The 27,049-nt window shown below is 41.4% G+C and overlaps 1 protein-coding gene across 1 annotated transcript in view; it reads left to right on the plus strand.

The window, feature by feature from the left end:
* Positions 1–27,049, plus strand: part of LOC311249272 (partitioning defective 3 homolog) — a 350,671-nt gene that overhangs the window by 132,797 nt on the left and 190,825 nt on the right. The window contains exons 4-5 of the mRNA XM_084340181.1: positions 3,912–4,096; positions 8,066–8,203. Of these exons, the coding sequence (XP_084196307.1) occupies positions 3,912–4,096; positions 8,066–8,203 (323 nt within the window). The remainder of the gene's footprint in view (positions 1–3,911; positions 4,097–8,065; positions 8,204–27,049) is intronic.

Here is a 27,049-nt window from a genome sequence, read left to right on the forward strand (position 1 = left end):
GGGACCAACCAAACCCTTGGTTGCCTGGATAATCCCATCACAAATTAAGTAGAGGAAAATTGGTCAGGGAGAACAGGGAGGGGGAGACTCTTCATATTGTGACCTTCTAAACAGAGTACACACAAGCGCACACACTCCTTAACAACTCTCTTATTTATCATATGTTATCCTGCATGGATTTGAACCTGTGATGAATCTGCATTTTATTAAAGAGAAGCCTCACTAAATGGGAATTTGCTACTCTTATATGCTACTCTTGTCAATGTTTAGATGCCAGTTGCATCGTAAAACAGCCAGACATTATTAGTTGATGCGTAAGCATGGATTCATAGTGCAAAGAGGGTCGGAGGAGTGTCTCACACAAAGTAAATCCTTTTGATATCTCCCTCATGCATATGTAAATTTGTGAGGTTGTTTAATCTGGAAGGAAAAGCATGATCAGCAACACTGATGAAATCCGAGAAGAGACTGGCCTTGTCTACTGTCTGTAAATGTAGACTTAGATTGCATTTTCTTCTGTATCAACACGTGATGTTATACTTCTAATAATTCTCATGTTCAGCTGCAGGCTTTTCCAACTCTCTTTATTTTAAAGATTTTAATTTTGTTATTTGGTGTTAATGTTGAGTGAGCATGGTTTTTCAAATGGTACAAATAAATGCTTTGTCCCTAACAATGGATATTTTGTTCTGTGAGCATCTGGAAACGATCATGTTGCATGAAGCAAGATCGATGTTGTCATAGTTTCTAAAGATTCGGAGAAACGTCCAGTAAGAGCTGAGCCTTGAGGTATTCTGGGAAATAAACTAAGGCTTTTAATTCACATCAAGTGTCTTGTGTAACTCACTTTCCAAACACACACAGATACACAAAAGGACAAAGCTATATTTAAAAATCTTCAATAAAAAGAGACTCATTCTGATGTAGAAAACACAATGTGGGGATTTGATGTGAAGTTTTCAGATTCATACAATCTCCAAGCATCTGTATTTTATAATCCCTTACTTTGTGCCATTTAATCCTCCTCCTCATACTATCCCTGTCTCTGTGAATCACACTCTCACTCACCCTGTCTTTCTGTATTTGTGTCATGTAGGATAATACTGGACGTTAATTACCCCCGCCGTCTGAGGTGAACGTCATTAGAGCCCTGAACTGGATGTGAACCAGCAGTTACAGAGAGGGGGCAAGGTCTATTAAATGCCATTATTGAATCCTCAACCTAATTTAAGATTAAACGCACAATGACTGGCCATCTGGCTGCTAGCTGTGGTTTCTTTACTCAATTCCAAACATCCTCCAAGGAAGCCTACAGACAACGGTCAAAATAAATGAAACACATTTGTAACAGAGGACAGAATATATTAAAAGCTGCTGGTGAGTTGTGTTGGCATGGCCTGTGTGTGCAGAGTTATTTGGCAAAGAAAGATCTGATTAACAGTGTTGGGAAAGCTACTTTGAAAGTGTGGTTTTTTAACAAGGTACCTGCTACTGCAAGAGAACTTGACTTGCAGCAAAGATTCTCTCATGAGAACCAGAGAGTTTTATTAACTCAAGTTACTTAGAAGAAATAGTTTGAAGCTCCTAACTCGACTTCTTGGCTGTTGAGAAAGTTTCTAGATGTATTTGCATATGAAGTCTCCCTGCCAGAGTTCCCCTGCTCATAGTGGAAGGAGGGCGCTGTGCTGTGGGACTTACTGACAACTGATCTTTTTGACAAAAACACATGATAATGGCACAAAGGTTCTGCATCGGCATCAGCCATACATGGAGCTTGGGAAGTGAGACTGAAACATTGTCAGACCGAGCAGTAAAGTTGGCAACAATACGAAGGGTTTTTATGACACGCACCTTAAAGTTAATGACCAGCAATATCATGCATTTACACGATACATCAAATGTGGTTTAATCACCATTAAACTGCTATAAAATGTAACAAAAGAAATTAAATCACTTTCTCTGATGTAGAAAGCTTCTCTGCTGTAATGTCTATGAGTCAAGTGCTTTCCTGGGCCCAACCCTATCCCAGAGACTGTCCTCTGAAGAACGACAGTGTCATTCAATTGCTTATTAATAATGGTACCTGCAGTGCCAAGAAAAATAGTGTTGTCCTACTGACAGAGGCATCAGCTGGAGGACTAGTTGCTATCACCCGACAAGATTGCCAATATTGAAAACCACAGACCGTGTTAAAGGTTTTTATATCCAAAGCCAACTAAAACACTCTATTCTCCAATGTGAAAGTAAAATATGCTACACGTTCATTGATTATCCTGAGCTCTACACACCAACTTATCATCCTGCTACATATATACCGTAATTCCTGCATGTCCACTGGCACTGGACATAAATTATAAGTTGCTGAATCGTCCAATGTAGACGTGATTTCCAAGCTACTGGGCTGCTCTACCTGAGGCTACATAAGTGTACTAAACAATCATATACATCCACCTTCATTATACTGTAGTTCAGTTCAGTAGAACCTTGACCGTAATCATGAGACCGCAAAATGAGGCAGGAGAGGATGAAATAGCGGGAGTTGATGTTAAATAAGGTAAAGATAGAAGAGGTGTTTTATGATGGTACTGTATAGGTGAAGGACATGGGAGACAAACTGTTGAGTCACTGAGGTCAAGAGAGATGCTTCTTGAAATGATTGGCATTGACAGAATATTGAAAGCAAAGGTGGCATTTTCTGTCTGGAGTATAAAGGCACTGACAAAAGACATGTTGATCTCATATCTACTTTAGTGAATTCAGTCATATAATTATTACCGTCTTCGTGGTTACGCTGCAGGTGGTCACGAGAAACACTCACAGTAGCATTCAAAACTCCCAAGTCTTGTCACAGTATTAAATACGCACGAGTTGCGGCACAGCGTAAGCCGTGATTAGAATGCGTTGCTTTCACCACTAAGAGATGTATCTGGTGTATCAGATGGAAGCTTAGCACAGGCATATGCTCGCTGCAATGATCCACCGATGGATGACAGGTGGTTACTCAACTATTTGCATAATTATGGGTGTAAAACGCAGGCTGCTAGAGCGTCATAAACAAATCCATATGGCCTTTTGGGAAAATCCGGATGATTCACACCACACTTCACTGATATATTTACCGCCTTCCCTGTGTCACAGACATCAGCAGGATTTCTCCCCGAATCTTTTAACTGGAGTGTGAAATGCGGAGCAACTTCATTCTCTCTACTTGTCTTGGCAGCTCTGATCGAGTATGAGAACTTTACACCGAGCTGCAGATCGGTCACTGTGGCAGTTGTAACATGGACCAGTGTTTCCTGTGCACTTTTCTGTATGTTTGTTGGCTGGGGTACACAGCTGAGGCACAGTTTCAATTCTGGGAAACTTTCCAGAATTAGCGTCAGTCGGTAGTGTAGTATTTAAGAATGACCCTTATCGTGAGAGTCAGAACATGATATATGAGCAGTTTTGCTGCAATTATGATTGTAATTGTTATTTTTGGAGTTGCTAGACTGTGTTAAGGGTTGGATAGTTTTTCACATACATATTTTTTTCCCTTATATTAACTTATATAATTACTGGGTAATTTTCCAGCTTAAAGTATATTCAAAGTATATTTCTTTCACTATAGAAGGGCTGAAGCCAAGCCAAACCTCTCATAGTTGAGTTGTACTATGTTTGCTTTTGGGCTCAATAGACCATTTATGAAAACAACACTATAATCACCACTTCCCATGTCTCAGCTGACATGCTGTGTTGTCGAGGAGAGACTGTAGGGGCCACCAGAGAGAACAGTGGCCCCAAAAGTGGTTGAAAGTGATCTGCTCAATATGTAGATAAAGCTATTTTAATGTTGCCTCAATCTGCTGTGCCCCCTATGCTTTCTCATTCCAACACTGTTCTCTTGTCATCCTTTTCTCCAACCTTCACAGACATGCCCCTGCGTGTCCGTCGCAGCAGTGATCCCTCCCTGGCAGACCTTCCTCCGGGAGAAGTCCCGGTGGGCCCAGAGGAACCGTCCAGAAAGAACCCAGCTCGCTGGTCCACAACGGCTGGATTCCAAAAGCACAACCACAAAGCAAACACAAGCAGCGGCACCGGCAGCCTGGAGCGAAAGGTAACATCATCTGTTCAGTGATGCATCTGTGCTTTAAAATGAGCATTAATCTTGAACTTCTGCTATCAAGAGAAATACCTCATATACCATTGATGTCATAAAGGTATGTAAATCTGAAAAACTCAGCAGAACTTAAAAAAATCGACATTGCATTAATTCTGTATTACACCACTTTCAAGTAGTACATCCTGATTCAAACAGCATCTTGCCCAGGAGTTATTTTCTGCAGTGCTGCAGATGTACTGCATCAATTATAATGTCAGAGATATGTGCTCTGAAATCTTCCAACCTCCAGCTTCTCTCTGTTTAACTTCCTCATTGCTTTCTTCCCTCATTTTCATTCATTCTCTCCTCTGCACCCCAAATCAAAGAAATAACCGTTAGATATGAAACCTGTGTTGCCCTGCTTGCAGATATCCAGCAGTGGCACAGATAGTCTTTATCTGAAACTCGTTCCCTCTGATAACAACCCTTCTAGTCTCCCAAAAAGACGAGCAGAGATTGTTAAACACGTTCCCTTTGTTCCAAATTCACCTTTTCTGAGGCTTTTTATGCCTCTGATTATAAATCTTAAGAAAAGCGTATCTCGGGTACATCCTCCCTGCGGCTTTCAAATGAGAAGGGAAGCCAATTAACTTCTCAAAATGGCTGCCCCCACGTGGTGCTGACAGACCTTTACTTCTTGCCGAGAAAGAGATATGTTCCAAATGAAACAGGAGGTTAAAAAAAGGGAGACAATTGAGTACTTGGAACGTGACACAGCAAACCTCCACGTGATTAGTGTGTCTGGGAGCTGTGTCTGATAATCCTATTTAAAGACACTTTAGTTGTCAGAGCCTCAACAATGTAACAGCACAGTCCCCAGCCCGGGGGGCGGAGGAAAACGGTTGAGGTGAAATGGGTGACATTTCATTTTGTCAGAATAACTTCTTTTTTTTCTGGCCCATGGTACTACAAGTATGTTAAATTGTTTGTTTGAATTTGTTAAAAAAATATAAAAATAATAGAAGTGTCATAGGGACATAGGTGGCTTCCACCTTTTTGTGCAAGTTTTTAATATTTGGCTGTTTTTCACTGTGTGTTAAACCGGCAATAAACAAGTTTCATGTTTGGAAAGTAAATGCTGATTGCACAAAGGAAAGTCTATAGAACATTGACCTCATTGACATTTGTATTGGTTCCCTATAAACATTGCTTTCACAGTGCAATTTGTCTTCCACCAGCACAAAATCTACCAGAAAATAAAGTTTACTGACAAATGGTGCCAGGCTGCCAGACTGACTGGCAGTCTAGTCTGCCTGGTAGCCTGGCACCATTTATATCTGCTTTCATGTCTTCATTATAGACTATGAATTAATACAGTCATGTTATGTCCTGCATTATTGGTTGTTGCTACTCTGACAAAAACGGAAAGTGGCAAAGTGGTCTTTGCGACAGCAGCACCAACAATAATAATATAATATAATATAATATAATATAATATAATATATGTATATATATATATATATATATATATATATATAGCTGATAAGGAAGTTGTCTGTTTCCACTTTAAGCTTTAAGTAGGGTTTGGGTTTCAGAATTTACACAACAAATTTACTGGTGTGTTGCAGTGTGTAGGATGTAGTGGCATCTAGTGGCATCCTGCTGTGAGGATGCTAACAATGTGAAAGGCCCCCTCTAGAGTCAGTGTTAACTGTTAGCGGTGCAACATGGTGGACTGGATGAAAGAGGACCTGCTCCCTCTGCAGATATGAAAGATTCATTCTTGATTTCAGGTGATTATACACCAACGAAACAGTATCATTTGAATTATGATTCATATATATCAATATTACATTGCAATTCCTACACACTTGACCTTTAACTGTAAATTATGAGCAAATAATTGCACATCAACACTATAACATATGGCATGTAACAATAAGACCATCGATTCCTTATTTTTAAATGGATTACAAAGGACAGCTTTAGAGACTGCAACATTTTAAACATCTTTGATGATGTTTGGTTGGTATTAGATTGAATGAGACAACATAAATTATCTTCAAATTATGGCTATATATATGGCTATTATGGAAATAAAGCTTGACTGAGTGTAATGTTCAAGTATCGCATTCACTTTTCGACTCCCATCTGTGGCAGGTGTTCTGCATTAGATACATTTAAGTCATCTTCCTGTCACTGGAGACTAGTTTGGAAAAGTAATGAGCTAATAACGGAAGGCTGTCATTTCTTTAGCTTGTCTAGTTTTTGACAGAACCATTAGATTTTTCAATAGAAAGGATGCTTAGTCCTCATAATCCTTAGTATCTCTTTTTCATACATCCAACTGTCATATATTCACCGTCAGTCCAAGATGAAGTCTATTTTTATTTGATCAACAGCAGATGTTGAACGTGTTAGTCAGCATTGACTCTGATGTATTTATATCTTGGAGCAAACACTGATCTCAAAGGGAACCATACATGAGTGATTAACATAGCCAAAAGAGTGTATAGGCTCAAGCCATACACTATAGTGTCTCCCCATTGTCTGGGATAATTTCCTTTACACACTACAGTCAGCCATGCTCTCTTCAATTCCCTGTGAGTCCTTATGGCGAAGTAAGGCTCGGGTCTGCTAAATCTCCACTATATAAGCCAATGGGAGTGCTCAGTCATCAGCTAGTACTGTAAACTCATCACGTCTCTCAATGACTTTACAATACTTCATACTCTGGGTCCTCCACGCTTAGCGCAGTCAACTAAAGGGATTAGGCAATGGATATGACCCCGTTGATTTACTGCTACCTCTCTGGTATCTGGGTTTCTCCACATTTAACGACCTGATGTGTCGTAAAAGTTTGTGGAGAGGGGTCCATTGTCGCGCCATGTTGGCTTGCGAGGACACGGGCCATGATGGCTATCAGGGGCCGTCTCAGTAGAGCCAACGTGTCCGGCTGAGTTTAACAGTCCTGTCTGCAGTGCTTCCTTAGGCCCCGTCACGCCACATTCAGCTGCAATAAAAAACACATGGCTTATTATAGCATGCAGGGGATAGGGATCTCTTCCCTGCTTTTTTTAAAACTCTCTTTTTTTTTTTTTTGCATTATTTTGCTGCCATTTTATCACCAGTTGAACACGACTTGTTTTTCTTTCGCCTTTGTTCACCTTTTCGACTGCCTGACATTCTGTTTCTCGTTCTGCAACGAGCCACCGGGGAATTTTTTCTTTTTTTAAGTTTTGTCTGTGCTCTTTTGTTGTGTGATGTCTCATTAAAGGAAACAACAAACTTATGCGTCTTTCTGTCTTGCTCTTCAGCAGACGTTTTTCAGTTCATCAGACATTAAATCATTCTCATTGTGTTTGTCTGTCTTTGTGAATCATCGTCTCCGCTGTGATTTTTAATAGAAATTGGCTTTCATTTTTATTTAGATAGCTTCAGCCACCATGACCTTCAGTGGCTGGGATTACAATGCCAAGGCTAGCATGTCTGGAATGTAATCTTGCGTGCTTGTGTGTGTTTTTGTGCTTGTGTCAATTATAATAAGTCTGCTGGTGTTTGACATTACCTTGGCAGGAGTATTTTGGAAGGTGCTTTTTGAGTAATGGAGGAGCTCAGCTGTGGCTGTCTTATTATTATCTTATTCTTATTAGCGCCTCGAGTTTAGCTGTGGGGAAGGGTTAGGGGTGAGGGTGGAATGGAGTGAGACTTGAATGAACAACACTGTATGGGTGTGTGGCACAAGTACAAGATAGACTAACCAACTGTCATCCAGCGTCCATTGATAGCACCGACCCACACAATTACCTGTTTAAAGGCCTTTAAGTCATAGATCAGTCTTGATTTTGCTCCTTGTCACTTCTTTGTGGAAGCAATGGTATGATCAATGTACTGTACCTAAACCTTCTGATCTTTTGATAACAGTTTCTGTGCAACAGTCATGCAGTGTTTTTAATCTCTCCACATCCTTCTGTTCCTTTGCAGGGTAGAGGAGCCCATGCCTACCGGAGTCTTCCTCGTGATGCAAGTGGCTGGACCACTCAGTTCCAGAGAGAGATGACACGCTCTTCCCTCAGTGCCAACCACCCAATGGTGGACCGATGGCTTGACCGACAGGAACAGGTAAGGAAGGGGCTTATAGATGCAGAAGAAATAATACAGCCATTCTTGAATTTTAAACCGGCAGTGCAGAACTTTTATCTTCCCTTATGGCAGGGTGGCTATGATGCTACATGCTCTGCCTATTGCTTTTTGCTGTAGCCTACTCAGTCACTGCAGTTTCTCCCTCTCTCAGCTCTGGCAAACCAATCTTTGCTGGTTGACATAACACTACACATTCCAATTTACTGACTCTGGGATACTGTGAAATACAGAGAGATTTATTTGGTGGTCATAGGCTTAATCAGCATCGTGTGAACTCGTTTAACAAGGGCTTCTAATGTAACAGATCTACATTTATGTGTAAAAGTCCTTTGGTGCAGGTTTAATGACTCAAAGACACTATTTATTTGAAAACATAAGCATTGCAAATAAACCAAAGAAAAAGGCTACACTGGATACGTAGGGATGCTCAGCCTTAATAAGATTGGAAATTGGTGTTTTTGTCAATACTGACCTAATTAAGACAACTAAGTGAGTATTTTAAATAGGAAGAGAACACTGGTATTGTTTTGGTACATGGGTAAAGGGACATATAGTGAGTTGGGGTCTTATACATACTGTATGCCACACTATTTCTGGCAAGAGTTATTATCTGCATACTAGAATAGTTCCCATACCCACTTGGCAGCTCTGTTGGTCTAATAATATATCCCACTGAGTGGCAGTAACATGTAACATATGCTATTTGGTAGAGACATCATTCCAGAGCAGCTTAAAGTAGCATTAATACAGCTTGTACCTCTGTCTATATGGAGAAAGTACATGTCTGTATGTCACACACACCATGCTCAGCTGTGTCATAACGCATCCTATCCCGTCATAGCGTCACATCAATGGTAAGCAGAGCAGTGACAGATAACAGTGTAGTGATTACAGCTACACCGTCTGCTCTCTGCTCAGGCTAACTTGAAACAAGACGGTGCCTGACATCAGACTTCATAACTGTAGCAATACAAAGCAATACGTTTCATATTAGCAGCGTACAACACTGTTCACCATTACAGGTTCGCCTCCTCACTTCACACCTCTTTGCTCTGTCGGCACTTTTTGATTGTCTCACTCTGCAACTTGTCACCACTTCTCCTCAGTCCATCAGAGTGTGGGTATGAGAGAGAAAAAATCAGTTATTAAAAGTGACAGAGGCTCTCTGCAGGGATAGCAGGAATGACCTTGGGAGGTGTCGGACGCACTGAGCTCCCTGCGAAGAGGATTTTTCCCAGTTTGTCTGTCAGTCTCTGCCCATCACTGCTTTGACCTATGTAGGAGGTGTTTAATCGATCCCTCCCTCACGTTATGAAATGGAAAAAATAGCAAAGAAAGGGTGTGAAACTTTGAGACATGGGAAGAAGAGTAAAGTGAATCTATAAATAATTGAAGAAATAGTGAAAGAAAATAATAAAATGAAAAAGAGTTGATTGACAAGCATGAGGCTGTGGTTTGTAGCTTACTTCACCATCAGCTGTCCTGTGTTGCAATCCATTCAGCTTGCCAGGAGTCTCACCTGAAAGTCTGGACTACCACGTTGTGGGTTTGTTGGAGGTCTGTCTGCCTTTCTCTTTTAGTCTCATTGAAAACCAACCCGGAGACGGTTGTTTGCCATAGTTATTAAGGCTATACTTCTTTGAATCCTTCTATTTTAATGTTCTCTTTCAGCGTTTTGTCTCCGGCTAGACAGTCCGTCAGGACAACACAATCCAATGAAAAAGAAGCTATTTTAGTTCAGAGTGTGTTTTGTGCATCTGAAGCGATTGCAGTAATGCTCAAAAAGGATATCCATGCTTGGGGTTGTCTGACATGTCCTACCTTTCAAACACACTTGATATTAATGCATGGTCTCTATCTGGTTACATTATCTGGATAATGACATCTGGGCCATAGGCCTTTGCACTTATATCTGAACTTAATGTAGATCTATGAATATAGACAGTTGCCCAGTCCACTGTGATGTCCTCTAATGTTGTGTTTTATCTTGTTTAGAATGTTTGACATGTTTTATAGGATTTTAGAATATTTCAATTATAATCATTTAATATGGTACATTTATCAGTTCAACACTACAAAAGAGGCCATTTTTACTTAATGAGTACTTTTGATGCTAATTTAGAATATAAACAAATTAGGTATTTTTTACTGTTAATACTGATATACCCTAACTTATGTTACATTTTGAATGCAGGTCTTTTATTATTACAGTGTGGCATTGCTACTTTTACTCTTTGACCACTGCAAAGTAGTCCGGCAGGGCTGGAGAGCTTGTCAACAAACATGCTGCATCCCTTGCCACTGGAAGCATGTGCAGGCATCGTTCATGTTTAAGAGAATACTGGCTAGCTGTTGTCCTGCTACTATTCACAGCTTAGAGGTTGAGTTTAATAACCTGACAAGCTGTGGTGAGAAGTTTTTTCTTAAGAATGTGCTCATTCTTAAGAATGAATGTGAGAATGGCATTTACACCTAGCTGCGATCCAATCACCATTTGATGTGGTCTGGCACTCTGTCGTTACCTGATAAAGTAGTAGCTGAAATCATACAAGGATAAAAAAAATATGTTGCTTTTTAGTTGTAAAACCTCCAAAAGATTTTATGTTTTTTTAATGTGATAATTATACACAACTCAGTTTATCTTGCCAGCTTTTGAAAATATTGAAGTAGTTAGTTGGGTTTTGTAAACCAGACCTCCTATTCACTACTTTTTTTTTGTCGCAGTAATAGTTTTATAAAAACAGTTATATTAATACTATTTAAGTAACTAACTGCAGTGGAAAAATTTAAGTAGCTTAAAGATGACACAAACAGTGCAGCATAGAAATTTGTTCAAAATTTAAAAAAAAAAAAAAAACCTTTGCCAAATCCACGATTACTGTAAGGTTTCCAGGTTAATCCTGAAACGAATACCTCATGAAATTTGAGATTATTATTTGAGAGCAGGAGTCATATGAACATAAGTATGTAAACATTTCATGAACAACAGCAGCAGTGCCACAGAGCATCTGGGGGCTAATTCTCGGTGCTACCTGAGTCTTTGTAATCTGACAGCTGTATGACTAAGATGACTCGCACAACACAAATCCCCTCATTAGAGGTGACACAGTGTGGGTGTCAAAGAGGCACCTTGCCGCCCAGTTGTTTCTTTCCTTGACTCACTGTATCTCCGAATTGATCGCTGCCTTTACCTCCCACACACGACTGTTTGATATGTTGTCTTCTTTGTCTGTTTGATGGGCGTGCAGCACAGCAGAATTGCATTATGAGATAAAAATGCATTGCGTGGGTTAATTAAAAAGAATTGTGATCGGTGCTTAAGCGCTAGTGGAGATAATGAGTACACACACATACACACACACACACACACACACACACACACACACACACACACACACACACACATATACATACACAAACACACCCACATATACATACAAGCAAAGGTTTTAGGAAAATCACACTAATTAGCAGTTGTGTGTTTATCATGGATTATTTATCTCCTATACTTTATTGTTCTGCTTTATGAGTGAAGATAAAAGCAAAAACAAAGAAAAGTGAGAAAGGGCATCGCACTCATTTGTGTCTGTTCACTGAAACATCTGACGCACTCTTTACTTTGTATATTTATACGTGTGTGGGTGTCCGCGTCACGCTCCTGCAGCATCTTTTCTTAACTTCGTGCATACACTCCTCCCTGAATCACACTGTACCTTAAACACTTCTTCTAACATCAAATCTTTTCCCTTAATGGCTGATGTAGGTGAAGCAGCTCCACCGTACCCCCGCACCATTTGGTACGCTCTTAAAGTGCTTTACTTCAGCATTTATATTTAAGCAGGCCTTCCCACCCCCTGCCATAAATTAGGAATGTGAAGTCGGGTCGGGAAAAAAAAGACACACTTGACTTCTATGCTTAAAATACCGAAGAGATTCAGAGGAAGCTGGATGACGACTCCCTTATCCGTACAATCTGTGAGTCTGTCGTCACCATGAGAAGCGGATGTAATAAACTTAAAATCAGAGAAGGGTTTGAAGCTCAGCTGCAGTGAAGCAAATGTAGATGCAGGAGTGGTGCTGTCAGATTTTTATTTTAGATTGTACAACTTGAAAACCATCAAATCAGGGAGTTTCATGGTTGATTAAATAAAGCCTGGAATCTAGGATGAATCTGATAACAAGTAAATGTAATGGATTTGATCGTAGCGGAGTGTGGTGTGTTTTTAAAATGCTGTGATTTTTGTTTTTGTGCTTCTGACTGCTTTTCTTTTGTGCAAATGCTCAGCACTGATCACAAGGCTGTCTCGCTTTTCTGGTTATATCTGCTGGCCTTGTCTTATGTTTATCTAACCAGTCAATAAATAAACTTTAGTGTCAAGCGCTTCCATCTAAGACTCCAGTCCTCCAATCCCTCGCCACCCTTACACCCTTGCACACATACCCTGCCAAATGTGGCATGGAGAAAAGCATGCTTTATCAGCTCATATACGCCAGGGCTTTATGAGTTATTCTTTATATAAACAGCTGACATTAACACTGGCCTATTATCCTACTGATGAATGCTAATGGGCCTTCCCGCTCAGCAACACACACGCACACACACAAACACACGATTACACACGCGCATACACATTTGGATCTGGCTGAGTGCCTCTTCACTGTATTATTTTGTGGCCTTGATGAGGCACCGGAGGCCATTATCATGAGCTGTTCCAGCGGCAGGGCTGACAACAGCTGTCAATCATCGAGAGATTTAAACCAATCAGAATGGCTTGCATGAAGGGACACGGATACATATGCAGCGTTAAGGTTTTCAGAGACAGTGTTAGGTTGAGAGACATTTTGTCATAAGTACTGATTATCTTCAACATGTTTAGACCTTTTTCAAAACAAAGAACTATCTTAAACTAATCTGAATTCAGAGATGTGGTGCTTGTTGCTGAACAATATACTGCTGTTTGTTGCAAAGGCTGTTTCCAACTGTGTGCCCAGAGCAAATTGTCAGAGGGAGAGAGAGATTTAGAGAAACATAAAGAAAACTGAAGTGTTACATAACACGCGAAACAGCGGAAACAGCTCTGATTAGAAATCTTTGATCAAGCCTCCAACTGTCGGAGTGCCTCCCTCGCTTTGTTGTCTAAATGAGACACCTTGTCTGGCGAGTTTTAAAGGAAAACAAAGTGGCGAGGTGCCCGGCTACATCGCCGAGCCAGCGCGTTGAAAGGAGATGAGTCCGTTCAACTTCAAGCCGGAAGAAGAGCGAGAGGAGCAGTGCGAACACACTTGTTTCCTTTTCTATTCTCACATTAAAGATTTTTCACCAAACATACACACATGGGCAGATCTGTGAACTGATTTGTCAACAAAATGTTATTCTTTTCTTATTCAACAGTTTTGTTTTTACTGGGTTTACACATGCAGCCCATCTTTATTTTTGCACCATTAAAAGGTAAAGCCCAGTCCTTTGGAGAGATGTGACTTGCTTGCCTCAAACATCATTATTGCCAGAAAAATCATAACACCTATATCAAGGCTGAGCAATATGGCCTTGAAATAATATCATTATATTTTTAAGCTATATCGCAGTGCACAATATATATTTAAACAATATATATATATTTTGAAACCTCCTCAAAAGCAATTCATTAACTCCAAGACAAGGTTACAAGATGAAGGGGCAGCCCTGGCAGGTCCAATGCCCACCAGAAAGGTATTCGACATTGTGCCAAGTATATGGACACAGCTCTCACATACAGGGACTGAATAGGTTGTAACAACAGCCCCAGTACCCCATACTCCCACAGTACTCCCCACAGTACTCGCGCGGGGACACAGTCATAGGTGTTCTTCAAGTCCACAAAACACATGAAGACTGGATGGGCAAACTCCCATGAAACCTTCCTTGAAGCTGACCGAAAGTCCATTTCTCCAACCAGGAAAGGACAACATATCATGATACAATGATATATGTAATCTAAGATGATATATACTGTAGTCTAGACGATGTGTCATACTGCACACATTATGGTCTCAATAATAATGTAGATATGTTTCCCAGCCCTAACTCAGATTAACAAAACAAGAACCCTTTAAATAAACAGTAAATATACTGTCAAACTATGGTTTCAAATTCCCTTGTTTCATTAAACCTACAATGAATGTAGAAGCTGACAGAATCACGCTATGTTCTGGAGTGTAAAAATAAATATTAAATAAAATATGACACTAAAACCCTTGGGCGAGTCAATTCTGCACCAAGGTTAACATTTAATTCTTGTTGGTGGGGGAACTTAGTCTACTCTCCTGACTAGCATGTTGGTAAAGCCCACACAGTCTGCGGACCCCGAGGCGAGCTGCAGGCAATGTTAGAGCAGTTGAGCATGGAGAGAAAACACAACAATAACCCCCAAACCCTACCTGACTAACACATTCTCTCTTTCTTTGTGTCTCTCTCTTTCTGTCTGTACTCTCTCACTGACTTAGAAACAGGTGAGCTCCCCCCTCTAACCTCACCCATCCCCTGTTTTTGTCTCTTCTCTTCAGTGCTATCTGCTGGATTCTTCTTTGTGTGTGTGTGTTTGTGCATTCAGTTTAGATAAATCTGGCCAATGTTTGATACAGAGCTGGTCGGAGGTTCGCTGTGTGCAGGAGAGTGCACAGAAAACAGCAGCCCACATTCCAGAGCAGTGCAGTCAGTCTCACCGTGGTGTCCTGTGTCTGCAGAGAGGACCTTGCACTCATCCAGGACTTCCCTCTTAATTCTCTCTGAAGCACACACAGGGAGGTCAGCCAGCCACGGAAAGATTGCAGGATTAGTGCATGTTTAGTCTATAGAAGAACAATTCAATCTACACATGTATATAAGATGTACTTTCTAATTGCTGCCTATTGGCCCTGACCAACAGGTGCTGCTCTGTATGCAACATTGACTCCAGTCACACAGCAGTACAAAACAGACACGTTGTTTTCTCTTATCATTATGTTCTCTACTGAGTATTATCTGTTTTTCCAGTTCCATTTATGTTTTTCTTTCCTGCTCCGCCTTTAAAAATTGCAGCTTGAACAATTCATTTAATCGCCTACCTGGTGTGTTTAATGTTCTCACAAAAGAGCAAAACAATCTGTGATGGGATTACATTTATTTCAAACTTTCTAATACCAGTCACAAATGTCTTTCTTTTTTCCTTTGACAGAGTTATTTGAATTATCTAACCTCCATGAATTAACTACCTCAAGAAAAGATTGAATTTAATTGTAAATTACATAACCTGTACACAGTGGGCCTGTTGTTCCCCTACTCTGTGAGGTCTGTAAATGGTGGTTCACCAGAGACACTCCGGTCCAGCCTGGGAGTGTGAACCGTTGAGCCCTGAGTGCCACAATGGTCTCTCTTCTCCTAATTAGCCATTGCCACTGAACCCCTGTCGGAATGTCATGACCCCTGACAGACCAGACCAGAGCAGCTTTTATTTTCTGCCTTTTCTCTCAAGGCCTGAACTGATGTTTAAGCCTCATTTAGCATTGGTCACCTCCTCATTTTACCTTTAAGTGGGCTTAGTTAGCTTCAGCATTGTGCCTACTTGTAGTGCTTGTTGATCGACTCAACCACTTTGCACGCTACTCTCTAGTTTTTGTTTGTTTTTTTCATTTTGTGTTCAGCCTTAGTCTGTCATTTCTGTCCCTCCCTTAGTACGTTTGTCTATTTTTCAAGCTGTTCGGACTGTACTACAAAGTTGAGGTATTTGTACTTAAATATTTCCCTTAATGCTACTTCGTTCTTCTACTTGTGTCTAGGGAAGTTTTACCTCTTCCCTCAGCTACATTATCTGACAGCTTTAATCACTAGTTAGTTCAGAAATTAAGATTTTACATGAATCATAAAATTAGTTTAGATTTAGGATGAGCTCCACCTCAACTAGATGCAATTGTAATGCAGTGGTGCAACAAATGCCTCCTACACGTCAATACATGCATATTCCAGTGATTCCAGTATATACAAGAGTGAATCTCTTCGGGCCGATTTTCTACATTAAGTACTTTAATTTAAGTACATTTTGATAAGGCTACTGATGTGCATTTCCTTTAATAACATTTCAAAGACAAGACTTAACTTATAATTTAGCATCTTTGTGGTTTTTGGTATGGCTATTTTCATTTAACCAACTTAACTAATGGATCTGAATATTACCTCCACAACTGTGCTTCAACACTTTTTAAAGGATACTATAGGACTCAATATTTGTCGTTGTTTTCATTATTATGTCGATTTTTGATTTTTATTGTTTTTACTAGGACCATGACTTCTAACCTTCCTGTACTGGAACCAAAAGAGTCGACCTGCTCAAAGTTTTGTCATTGAGCACATTTTTATAGCATAATCTTTTATTGAAAAGTCTTAATTAAATAACTTTGCTGATTTAAGTCTCTCATCAGAATGTTTCAGCCACCAGCTGTGTATAGATTCCTGCACACAGCCTGCAGCAAAATGCATTACAGATTAAGTGTAATTCTGTCGTTAAGTGCATGTGTTGAGAGGATGAGAGCAGGTAACACAAACGCACACAGTTGGAAGTGTCATTCAGTTGATTCCTTCAACAGCAGGGAAACAGATTGCAAATGTATAAATGAGCAATTATAAAAATAATGCTTTTTAACATCTCATTATTAACTTAAAATGTGTTAGAAATATACAGCAGTGATAATAACTGTTTGTGTGTGTGCGTGCGTGTGGGTTTGTGTGATTTATATAGACACCAAGGCAGTTAATCGTCCACCAGCTTTTCTACCCATAAGCTCCCCTCACTCAGCTCTATTAGCATTCAGAATGGCTCCCCCTCTCACCTTTACACACACACACACACACACACACACACACACACACACACACACACACACAACATCGACTCACAGGGACAGACTGAGAATGAGAATGATAGAAATAAGTGCTTAACAATTCAGAACAACTTTCACAACTTAATCCCAAGCACATAACACAGCAGACAAATGTAGTTCCCAAGGACAGTGTGTGAAGAGGCTGTCAGCAGGGGACCACGAGAGAGACAAAGCAGAAAATGTTGCTCTACTCAGAATTGGGAATCAGCCTCTTTGCAAAGAAGATGAACAAAATAATCTGTCATTCACTGTTGTTCCACGACAAAGTTTCATGCCGCATTGGCCTTTTCTTTCCCCTCTACACAAGATATCTGTTGTTTGTTCTCGCCGGTATTCATTTTCTTGCCTTTCGAGTTTAATTAAGAAATGCAAAAATCATGTCTCTCCTGTTATCTCTACTGAACAGGGTAGGGGGTGGCAGACAGTGGCAGACATTTGTTGGAAGTTGCCAACACTGTTCTCTATCTGCAGTGCTGTAACCTGAAAATGTTTAACCTGACTTGCTCCGCGGGCTGTGTGTGGATGTGCATGTGACCAGATAGTTCAGATTAGAGTTTAAATAATTCAGGCTTTAGAAGCCGATAGCTGAAGCATTTTGTGCCGTGTTTTGGTTTTGACTACTTATATGCAAAAACCTGCCCCCTGAGATTTAAAAGTTACATTTGCCTTCAGAATTTTGTTGTTGTAAGACTGAAAAAAGCCTGTAAAAAAGCATCAGGGTGATAAAAATAGACAACAAAAAAGAGGGGGAGGAATGTGATCAAGACGACATGACATACAATACATTACCATTCCATCACACAAAAACCGGCAACAAGCAAACCAGACAGGACATTCATCATCACTAATGTTGTGAAATGATCGCAGTTTGGTTAGGCTTAACTTTAGAAAAAGGTCATGGTCTGAGTTCAAAATAAGTAACCCACTTTAAGACGTAAAAGATACGTTGGGTACATAACAGTTAAATATGTTAAACTCACTGATGAGTTTTGGTTTCACACAGAACACAAACTGTCGTCTCCTGAGTGAAAGTCTGTGCTAATTCATCTCAAACGTCAACCACATCCTCCTCCTCGTGCAGCGTTGTTGCGCTTATATGTCACCTGATTTCCTCCTTTGCTTCGCTTATAATTACCATGGCCACTAGAGGTCCTCGCCTAACAATATACGTAAATATAGGTTGTACCAAGCTGCTTGTACAGACGACCTATACAGCTCTTTTTCTGGTGCGGACGGGCTGCATCACGATGTTGCAATGGAATTACTGAAGTACAGCTTTGATGCATCATGTATTTCAGTAGTTAATAAAACACTAGTATCGTTTTGATGTGTTTGCACAGAGTGACATATCTTCTTTCAAAAACACAAAGCTACTTGTCAGTGTCCTTCCTTGTCAAACTGAAGTTGTCTTTCTCTGTCCTTCTCTTTTCCTCCTGTCAGGTCATTAGTAGTCACTGAGCTCGGGGTGCTCTTCATCTCTCCTCATCTCTCTAAAGTTTGTGCTTGTCTTCTCTACTCCCTCCTCTCTCTGCTCCCTCTCTCCGTGGCTAATTACTGCTCAGATGTCTTTCTAGTTTGCACATTCACCCCATCACTGCAAACAGCCCTTCAGCAAGGCTGTCCGTTCTTTCAGTTGTAAACACATCACCTTTTTGACAAGTTTTCTTCAATTTCTTTTCTCTCACTTTAAAACGCCTTAGATGAGTGGATGAAGTTTTCCAGGGAAATGCGAAAAATCTGGTTGCTTCAGCGACTATCGGTGCTCTGCCCTCTTTACCCCTTTTCCTACCACACCTACGCCATCTCTACACTATCGGGGTGGCTATCCCTCTCCGCACTGCTGGTTGTGAACGTGTTAATTCTTGATTAGAGTTCACGCTTTCGACTCCTCCGATTTGCTCTGTGGAGTGAGAAATCACTTTCTCAATGAGAATAATTGAACACGGGCAGGGGGGTGCCAGCTCATTACCCACAAATCACAGGGAGCAGGGGCACCTTAGCCGAAGACAATAATGACTTCAGGGAATAAAACAGGGTCCGCCAGCGTGGAGCCGAAGCAGCGTGGGCAGCAGAGAGCAAAGCTTGGAGAGGAAGATGCACACTCGTAACACTTTCTTTAGGTGAAAAAATGTTTGTGCTTATCTGCTGACATTTTTAGATGATTTAATTTATTTTTCACAAAGGGGGCAGTGTCTAGTCTTTAGAGGGACGTGCTGGGTCACTGAAGGAGGCGCTTGGACAATACTCAGGGAAGGTGTTACTGTTGTGAAGTTAATTACACCAGGGGCCAAAAGTATGTCTTCCTTAGATGATCATTCATTAACCATCGTCACCAAAACTTGACTTCAACAAAAAGGAGAAGAGAGAAACAAACATATACAGGTAAATTAAAGTACACTCTGTAGCAGCTAAGGCTAAATAGCTAAGCTCTTTTGATTCCAGACACTGAGGCACTAGATGGACTTTGGTGACTGACAGTGGCGGGTTTCCCACAGTGCAAAGTCATTCACTCCTATTTATTTGATTTCTTTCTACTTTCTCACCCTCTCTTTCCCTCACTACTATTTTTTTAATATGCCACACATTTCCACTCTCCACAGAGTGCCAAATGAGTCCACTCTGACACAATGAGGCCCATTGTCACATTAGGCTTTTCTCACTGTTTTATAGGTCCCATTAGGAGGCCAATGCTTTTAAGTTGCTGAAGGAATGCAATAAGGCCCCGGTCGACAGTAAACATCCACATCTTGGGGCCACAGAGAAACATGAGACGGTGCTGCTGCACAATCTCGGCCGGAGAGACCCGTTTCTTTTGCATCGGCCAGAGAACAAAAGCGGTCACAGTCGGATGCGAATGGAGAGGAATGAGGCAGTGTCATTTCAGAGCCAAGGAGAGGGAGGAATAGAAAGCCTCTTAAGAGAGAGGCTGAGGAGGAGAGGGTTCTTAGTTGGCCAATCAGAGCATTTCTGTTCCTCTTATACAGATGTAGTCATGGTAGCCACCCACTTTCATTCAGATGTTACCCTGTTCTTGATTGTGCACCATTTCTATCCAGTTTTCTATCAATGTTGGATATACAGTAGAAAAGCAACTTAAAAAGGATATATACAGAGACATATGTGGCAACATAATTTAATTTAACGGTCTTGCAGCCACATCATAATCAAGACGTTACCTAAAACTTTAGCTTTACTAACAATTACTGCAAAACTACTATGTATCCACCAACTGTTAATTGTTCTGTCATAATGTCCTTGAACGTCATCTACCTCGTCATTTAGTGCTCATCCCTTTGGAAAAGAGATTCCTGTAAGTTAAGGTGACTTCACCTGAATGAAGCACTGACACATGGTGGTTTTCACTTCATGTCAGTATGACGATGAACTTACTACGACTTTAAATTTGCTTTAGATACAGTAGATAATCAGTCAAAGCAAACATAGTCACCTTTATTCTCCCCAAAGGTTATGCTGTTCTTATCTTGCAAGGTGAAAGTACAAAAATATAGTTGGAAATGTCTTCTGATAAGAAGCTGGTACATCCCAGACTCTCCTGGGAGACAAATTATATCACGCTTGATTGCAGTAGCTGACTATATACACATGCAGTAACTTTCATAAAGACACCATTATGTTACCAGTGATAGATTACCTATCTCAAGCTAGTTTTAATCCTCATATTTCAACAAAATGAATGGACACCAGTGGCTGCCTCGAATGTCTGAAAACATAAAAAAATCAGACTTTGGCATACTTTTAAAATTCTTCTGCAGTAAAACATGCAAACTTACTATTATAATCCTCTGAGCGCCTCATGGCTGGATGCCCACATTGCATTTGGAACATCCCAGATGGAGGTAATGGTTTCATTCCAGCAAGGAGCACCTCTGTAATGGGCCACACTTCTCCCTGCAGAGAAGTTCCCCATTGGAATTTTCTCTTCTTTATGGCTTAGGTATACAGCCCATGGGAGCTGTTGTGTAGAATAGGACCCCCGCTGAGCTCCATCACAACATACTCCAGTGTTCCCGCATGCATCCATGATTTCAACCAGAACCACGCTGACAGTCTTTTCCATTTATAAACAGTGTAGTGGCTTTGCTTCTTGGGATGTGTGGCAGAAGGTGAACCTGCTGATGGTGTTTTATGATACACGATTGGCGGAAATATGAACAGATACCTTAATATGCGAGCTACAGTAATGGTACCCTGTGTGTGCTCTGTTTGTGTGTTATAGGTGCACATGTACAGTGTTTAAATGCTGCAAATTGACTATCCACGCTGCGATCTGTCTTGTATGTTGTGAGACTTGATGATTTACCCATGCTCTTATCTTATCACTGATTGTAATCACTTGTTGAATTTAGCCAGTACATTATCTTAACCAGCACACTCCTTTGATCAATTGATACTTTGTCTAATCTTGCACTCAGAGCCACAATGCATGCAAAAAAAAACACTTATTTATAAAAGATAATTACAAGAATGTTCCAATTTGATCTGTTCTTTGTCTCCTCCTTCCTCCACCCTTCTCCACTAAAACACACAGCCCTGCCACCCACCCACACCCCATAACACCTTCCTGGGGCCCACTAGATTGCCGTGGCTGTGCCTGGAGTCTTTAGGGACCTCTCTTCATTACTGGCCCTCCACAGGCCCCTCATCTCCACACGGCCCTCTTCATTTAGCCCTGGCTGAGAGCAAGGACTCAGCTAAATGGCTTTCTGTCTGCGCCTTATCCAAGAATTCCAGCTTCCAATTAAAACGAAATGGAAAGCACCCCCCTCCCTTACTCACCCCACACTGCTCCCATGACGCCACGGATGAATCCCCACTAACCACCCACCTGCTCAAACAAGACAGCAAACAACAGCTCATCTGTGGAATAGGCCGCTCAACCTCTGTAATAACTCAACGCAATGTGTACCAAGGCTTTACTTGCTTTACCACTTAATTATTCATAGTTCAACATCATTCACCCTCATTCCTTCTTTCTTGTTCATGTTCAGTGCATTTAGAATTTGAGGTCACAGCGTGTTAAAACACCCTATAGACCCTGGAGGAGACTCTTGTGTGAATAGCCCTTCCCCATTGCTGCCATTATTACCTGCTGTTATGACATTTGCATCACAGTAACTGTTGTATTAAATAGTGAGGATGACAATTTGGCCATGCAGGCAGTGTAGTTTATTGGCAGCCACCGTGCTACTCAATAAGTCAGTGTGATTCTGACTCGCATAATTGCAGGAGCCGCTCCTGAAAATAATAATAATAAAATAAAGAAAACATATTTAATTACAATCCAGATCCAAACCACGGGTGCTCTCATTGAAATTCAAACACCCTCAATTATTTCAACGGGGGTAACATTCACTCACTGACCTTCACAGTTTGAAAGATGGATTAAACGTTCTGAACAGTGGAAAGCAGTCTGTCCTCCCACTCAATAACCTCAAAATGATGATTAATCTGTGAAAAGCACCACAGAGCTCTTTTTAATGCATGGGTAAAGACCCAGGATTCAGCTGGGACCCTCCGCTCAGCGGGGCTGCACACTCAACCCCCAGGATTATCTGTTCAGAATCACCCCCCTTCACCTAAACCAGGTGTCTGGAAAGTCATAATTTCCTTTTGAACCATTTCTTTATGCACCAGAAACCCCAAATCTGCTTTTAACACCCCTTTGAAGCGCCATTCTAATGCAAAATGCCATGCACATATGAACTCTTTGAAACACTTCTACAGCTTTCAAACAACATTATTCACAGAGCTTGTAAGAATAAGAAGTGCTCTGGACAAAAGCCGGTGACGATAACTCAATTGGCAGTAATTCCTACCCGTTTGAACCTCCGGCTCTCTGGTACAGGAGTGGTCTGCTCCGTTGCGGCCGTTATTGATGAGGTTTGGAAAAAGTCTCGGGCCTCTCCGTCCGCTTTGGTCCTTTGTTATTGACCTGGTGATTGATTTAAGCCCTCATAATTAGCAGGCCTAATTTAATTAAAGTGCAATTTAACGATACAGTGGGCAAAGGCAAAGGCAGCTGTGTCATTGATAGATCAGCCCGGGCCTGATATGAAACAGGCGCTGGCAGATGATGTATTCCACACACAGCAGGTCTATCACTGACAGAGGCAGAGACAAAAGAAGAGACAAAGATGGTCGCGGAGAGACAAAGAAGGAGAGTGAGTGGCGCGATGAGAGAGACAGGCCTTTGTTTTTCTAAATATCAGCTCCACAAACAGCACTGTCCGTCTCTCACCCCCACCCCTCCACATCTCGCTGCTCTCCGTCCTGATGTGGACAAATGCAGCCTCACATCTCTGATCTAATTTGCTTAACAGCATTAGGAACCTGTCTGTCCCTATAATTCGCCTCAAGTAAATCCACGTCAGAGCCTGAACTTCTTCGGGCCAGAAGCCATGTCTGTTCCAAAACAAAACAGAGACAGATTTAAGGGCTAGGGATCTTTGTTGATTAAAAAGATGTATTGTGATAGTGAAGTTATATTAAACTTGACCAATTGTGTCTCTAGCAGGAAAATATGTAGATATCATCATTATTGGGATTCAGTGTTGGGTTCTCACCTAATTCAAAGACAAATTTATTATATAAAAGGGTAATTTTTTAAAAGGTCAGTTAAATACAAAAAAATCAAAGTTTTTTATGTCTTCCACAAGATAAATGTTTCCTGTTTTACACAATATATTGCTAGTATTAGCTAATTATGAGGCCTTATGGCTATGAAAATGGCATAAAAGATGCTGCATTCTTAAGTCATGCTGCAGAATATTCTGTCATTCCATACAAACTTCCTTGATTTCACAGTGATTAAATGTTTATCACTGCTGTCGTGTCGTGTATACATACATTGGCACATGCATACAGACGATATAAACATACCCACAAGAGAGTAGGGTACAGTAAGTCCAGACTTTGCTGCCAGTAGCGAAACGTTCTTTCCAATTTTCCACGTTTCTCAAAAATGTAGCAATGATTCCAATTCAGAACAGGTTCTTGATACCCAACCCCACTCCCCACTGTCCTAACCTAGCACAACAACACATATTTGACTCCCTCTCCTCATTATCAAAAGGAATAGTACATCTAATCTGGAATGCAAGTGCCCTCCTTTGAACAAGGCTGGAGCCCATGGGTGCGGGGTGTGAAATATGAAAGACAACACATGTCCTCATCAGAGGACAGGCATCGCCTCGGCTTCTCCCGTTGGCACACAAACATAGGACTGTAGAATGGTAACCTCCCTCACTCTTTCTCTCCCCCTCACACATACAAAGCAAGAGATAGCAGACGCCGAGGTCACACGGCTTTGATTTCCTTCCAGATCTGCCATTTCCTGTCCAACAGGGAGCTAATAGTTTGCCAAACAAATTAAAAACATTCACAGAAAGAGGGCCTAATATAGTACGCACTACGCTGTATATTCTGTGTACAGCTCCCTTTACATCAACGCAATAAATCCTAATTGCTGTGTATCGAAATCACCATGAGCTTATATCACTGTGATCCTTAAGATCGTAACAATGTAAAGAAGATAAGAAAGTCTGCCTAAACTGTTTGCCTCTCTGCTGACACCCATTAAGTGCCATTCAGGGAACTTGTGGTTTGAACGAAGGGGGTCATTATGACCCTCTCATCATCCACTAACCAGTTTAACTCTCCGTCCAGCCTTTTATAATGTTCCCTTATCTCCAACATAAATGTGCGTAAGTGTCTCATAATCTTAGTCCTTGTGACGTATTGGTTGTTTTAATGGCATTGGAGTTTGATGGGCGTGGGTTTTTGGAATAAAGCGTTAAGGAAGGTGGAAAGGGTGCGGTCCTTTGGTGCAACAGTCATGTCCAGTTTATTCAGAGGCCATTTTGGTGCATAATTTAGCCCTAATGGCAGTTTCCTCTGAGGGAATGGATACAACGGATAAAAGACCTTCTGTAACATGAAGAATACCCCATGTGTGATGAATTCTGTCAGGTACCGTCATCCTACACACTGCATATACATCCATTGGCAGTTGGTGAAGGCTGTTGCTCTATTTTGAAGTACACAAGCTCGGATCATCTGTTACTCGAATGTAGGTGTCCAAGGCCATAAAGCCTCTTTTAACTGCTAATTGAAAAAAATGAGATTCTGGCTCCAGTTAAGATGGAAAAATATTGGTAATTGCTTGGTGAGGTCAAAGGAACTTTAATAGGACTATTAAGAGTTATTACTGGCAACTTGTCTGTGTATGTCAGTGCCATTGTGCAATGCAGCGGTACTGTGAAGTCCTGTTTGGTCCTGTCTGTTGTACAATGTTTAGTTGAACTGCATTTACTGGAGGTAATGAGGGTACAATTATGGCTCCTTAACCTTTTGTGGAGCCTCGCCTGCTTTTTTTTATCCTGCTTGCTGAAAACAGATTATTTTCACATGTTGCCATCATTTGTTACCTTTGGCTGCTTTAATGTTTTCACAAGGGGCGTATGTCACCTTGCACAATTATTTTTCCATATGTTTAGCTGGCCAGATCAGGAGGGGGAGAGCCGTCTCTGTAAATATTTCAACAGTCATTTTGCTAAATGCTCTGCTCAAATTGCTTGTTTCCTTTATTGTTCATACAGCGAACGCAGCACCTCGATCATTTTGAAACATTTCTATATCCTGTTCTTTGGCCTCCATTGTTCTGCTGGGCCTATCGTAAGTGCATGTGTGACATCATCTGACAGGGAGTCCTGTTCTACTCATGGAGCTGTCACACAGATGTGGACCTCAGCCCTAAAGGAGGGGTGGTGGCCAGAAACACACCATTCCCTGCAACCTTTGGTCCTGTCCTTGTTAAGCCCTTGGCGGCAAAGATCAGCTCAGGAGGGAGTCCTCACCCTCTTCCCTCCTTTCCCTTAACAACTACATGTTGTACTTGCCCATAGCAAATGGCATGACACATACACACATGCTTACAGTAGGTGTCCTTTAGGACAGTGGCTGATGGAGGATGACAGCTCCTCAACACACACCCTTTGCCCCAACCCTCCAGCATTGGCCTTCAGTTTGTGTGTGTGTGTGTGTACAGCTTTTCCCTCCTGAGCAGACAGCTGCTACCTCCCGCCCATCCTCCCACTTTATTCCTTGCTCCTCTTACGGTTCTAACCTGCTTGTCCATTTGAAGGTAACAAGACTCTGCACTTTGCTCTCTCTCTCCCTCTCTCTCTTTCTCGCTCCCTCTTCTTATATGAGTCTCAATAATCTAATGCTGCAGCTGTCCGATGGCCAAGCCTCTAACACTTGCTTCCCTTCTTTGTTAAGGGGGATGGTGGATTTTTGGCCACAGATCAGGGATCTGAGCCCTCACCACTGCAGGGGAGGAAGGGAGAGAGGTTGGGTAGGGAATGAGGAAAGGAGGGAGGGAGGGGAGGGAGGGAAGGGAGGGAAGTAGAGAGAGAGAGAAAGAGAGAGAGCAAGCTAGAAATGAGTGCCATGGTGAGTTGAAAAGCCTTGTTGCTTCCCCACTCCACTGGTTACCAAGGGATCAACGGGGTGCTAAAAGCACTCAGGGGAGGAAGAAGTGGTGGGTTTTTAGAGAGGAGGAAAGAGGAGATTCAGAATGACGGAGAGACAAAGAAAAAGAGAACAGAGGGTGAGTGGAGGGGCAGAGAAAGATGGATGTATATTTAGCCTGTGTCTCTCCTCTGCTGTCACTCAGTGCTTGGCTCTGCCACTGACACGAGGACAGACAATAAGTGGACTGGCAGTGAATATAAAGGGCGATGGCTTCCTCTGCTGCCCCTGGTCACAAGGAGACACTGACCCCTGTAATACTCTTGCAACACTGAGTCAGGCCATAGCCACGGAGTTAACATTCGGGAGGACCAAATATTCTGCCCCAGAAAAAATTAACACATAAATGGAACTTTTAATTTATTAACCAGCTAATGTACT

Source organism: Pagrus pagrus (genome assembly GCF_965226575.1).
Source record: "Pagrus pagrus genome assembly, chromosome: 20".
Taxonomy (NCBI): domain Eukaryota; kingdom Metazoa; phylum Chordata; class Actinopteri; order Spariformes; family Sparidae; genus Pagrus; species Pagrus pagrus.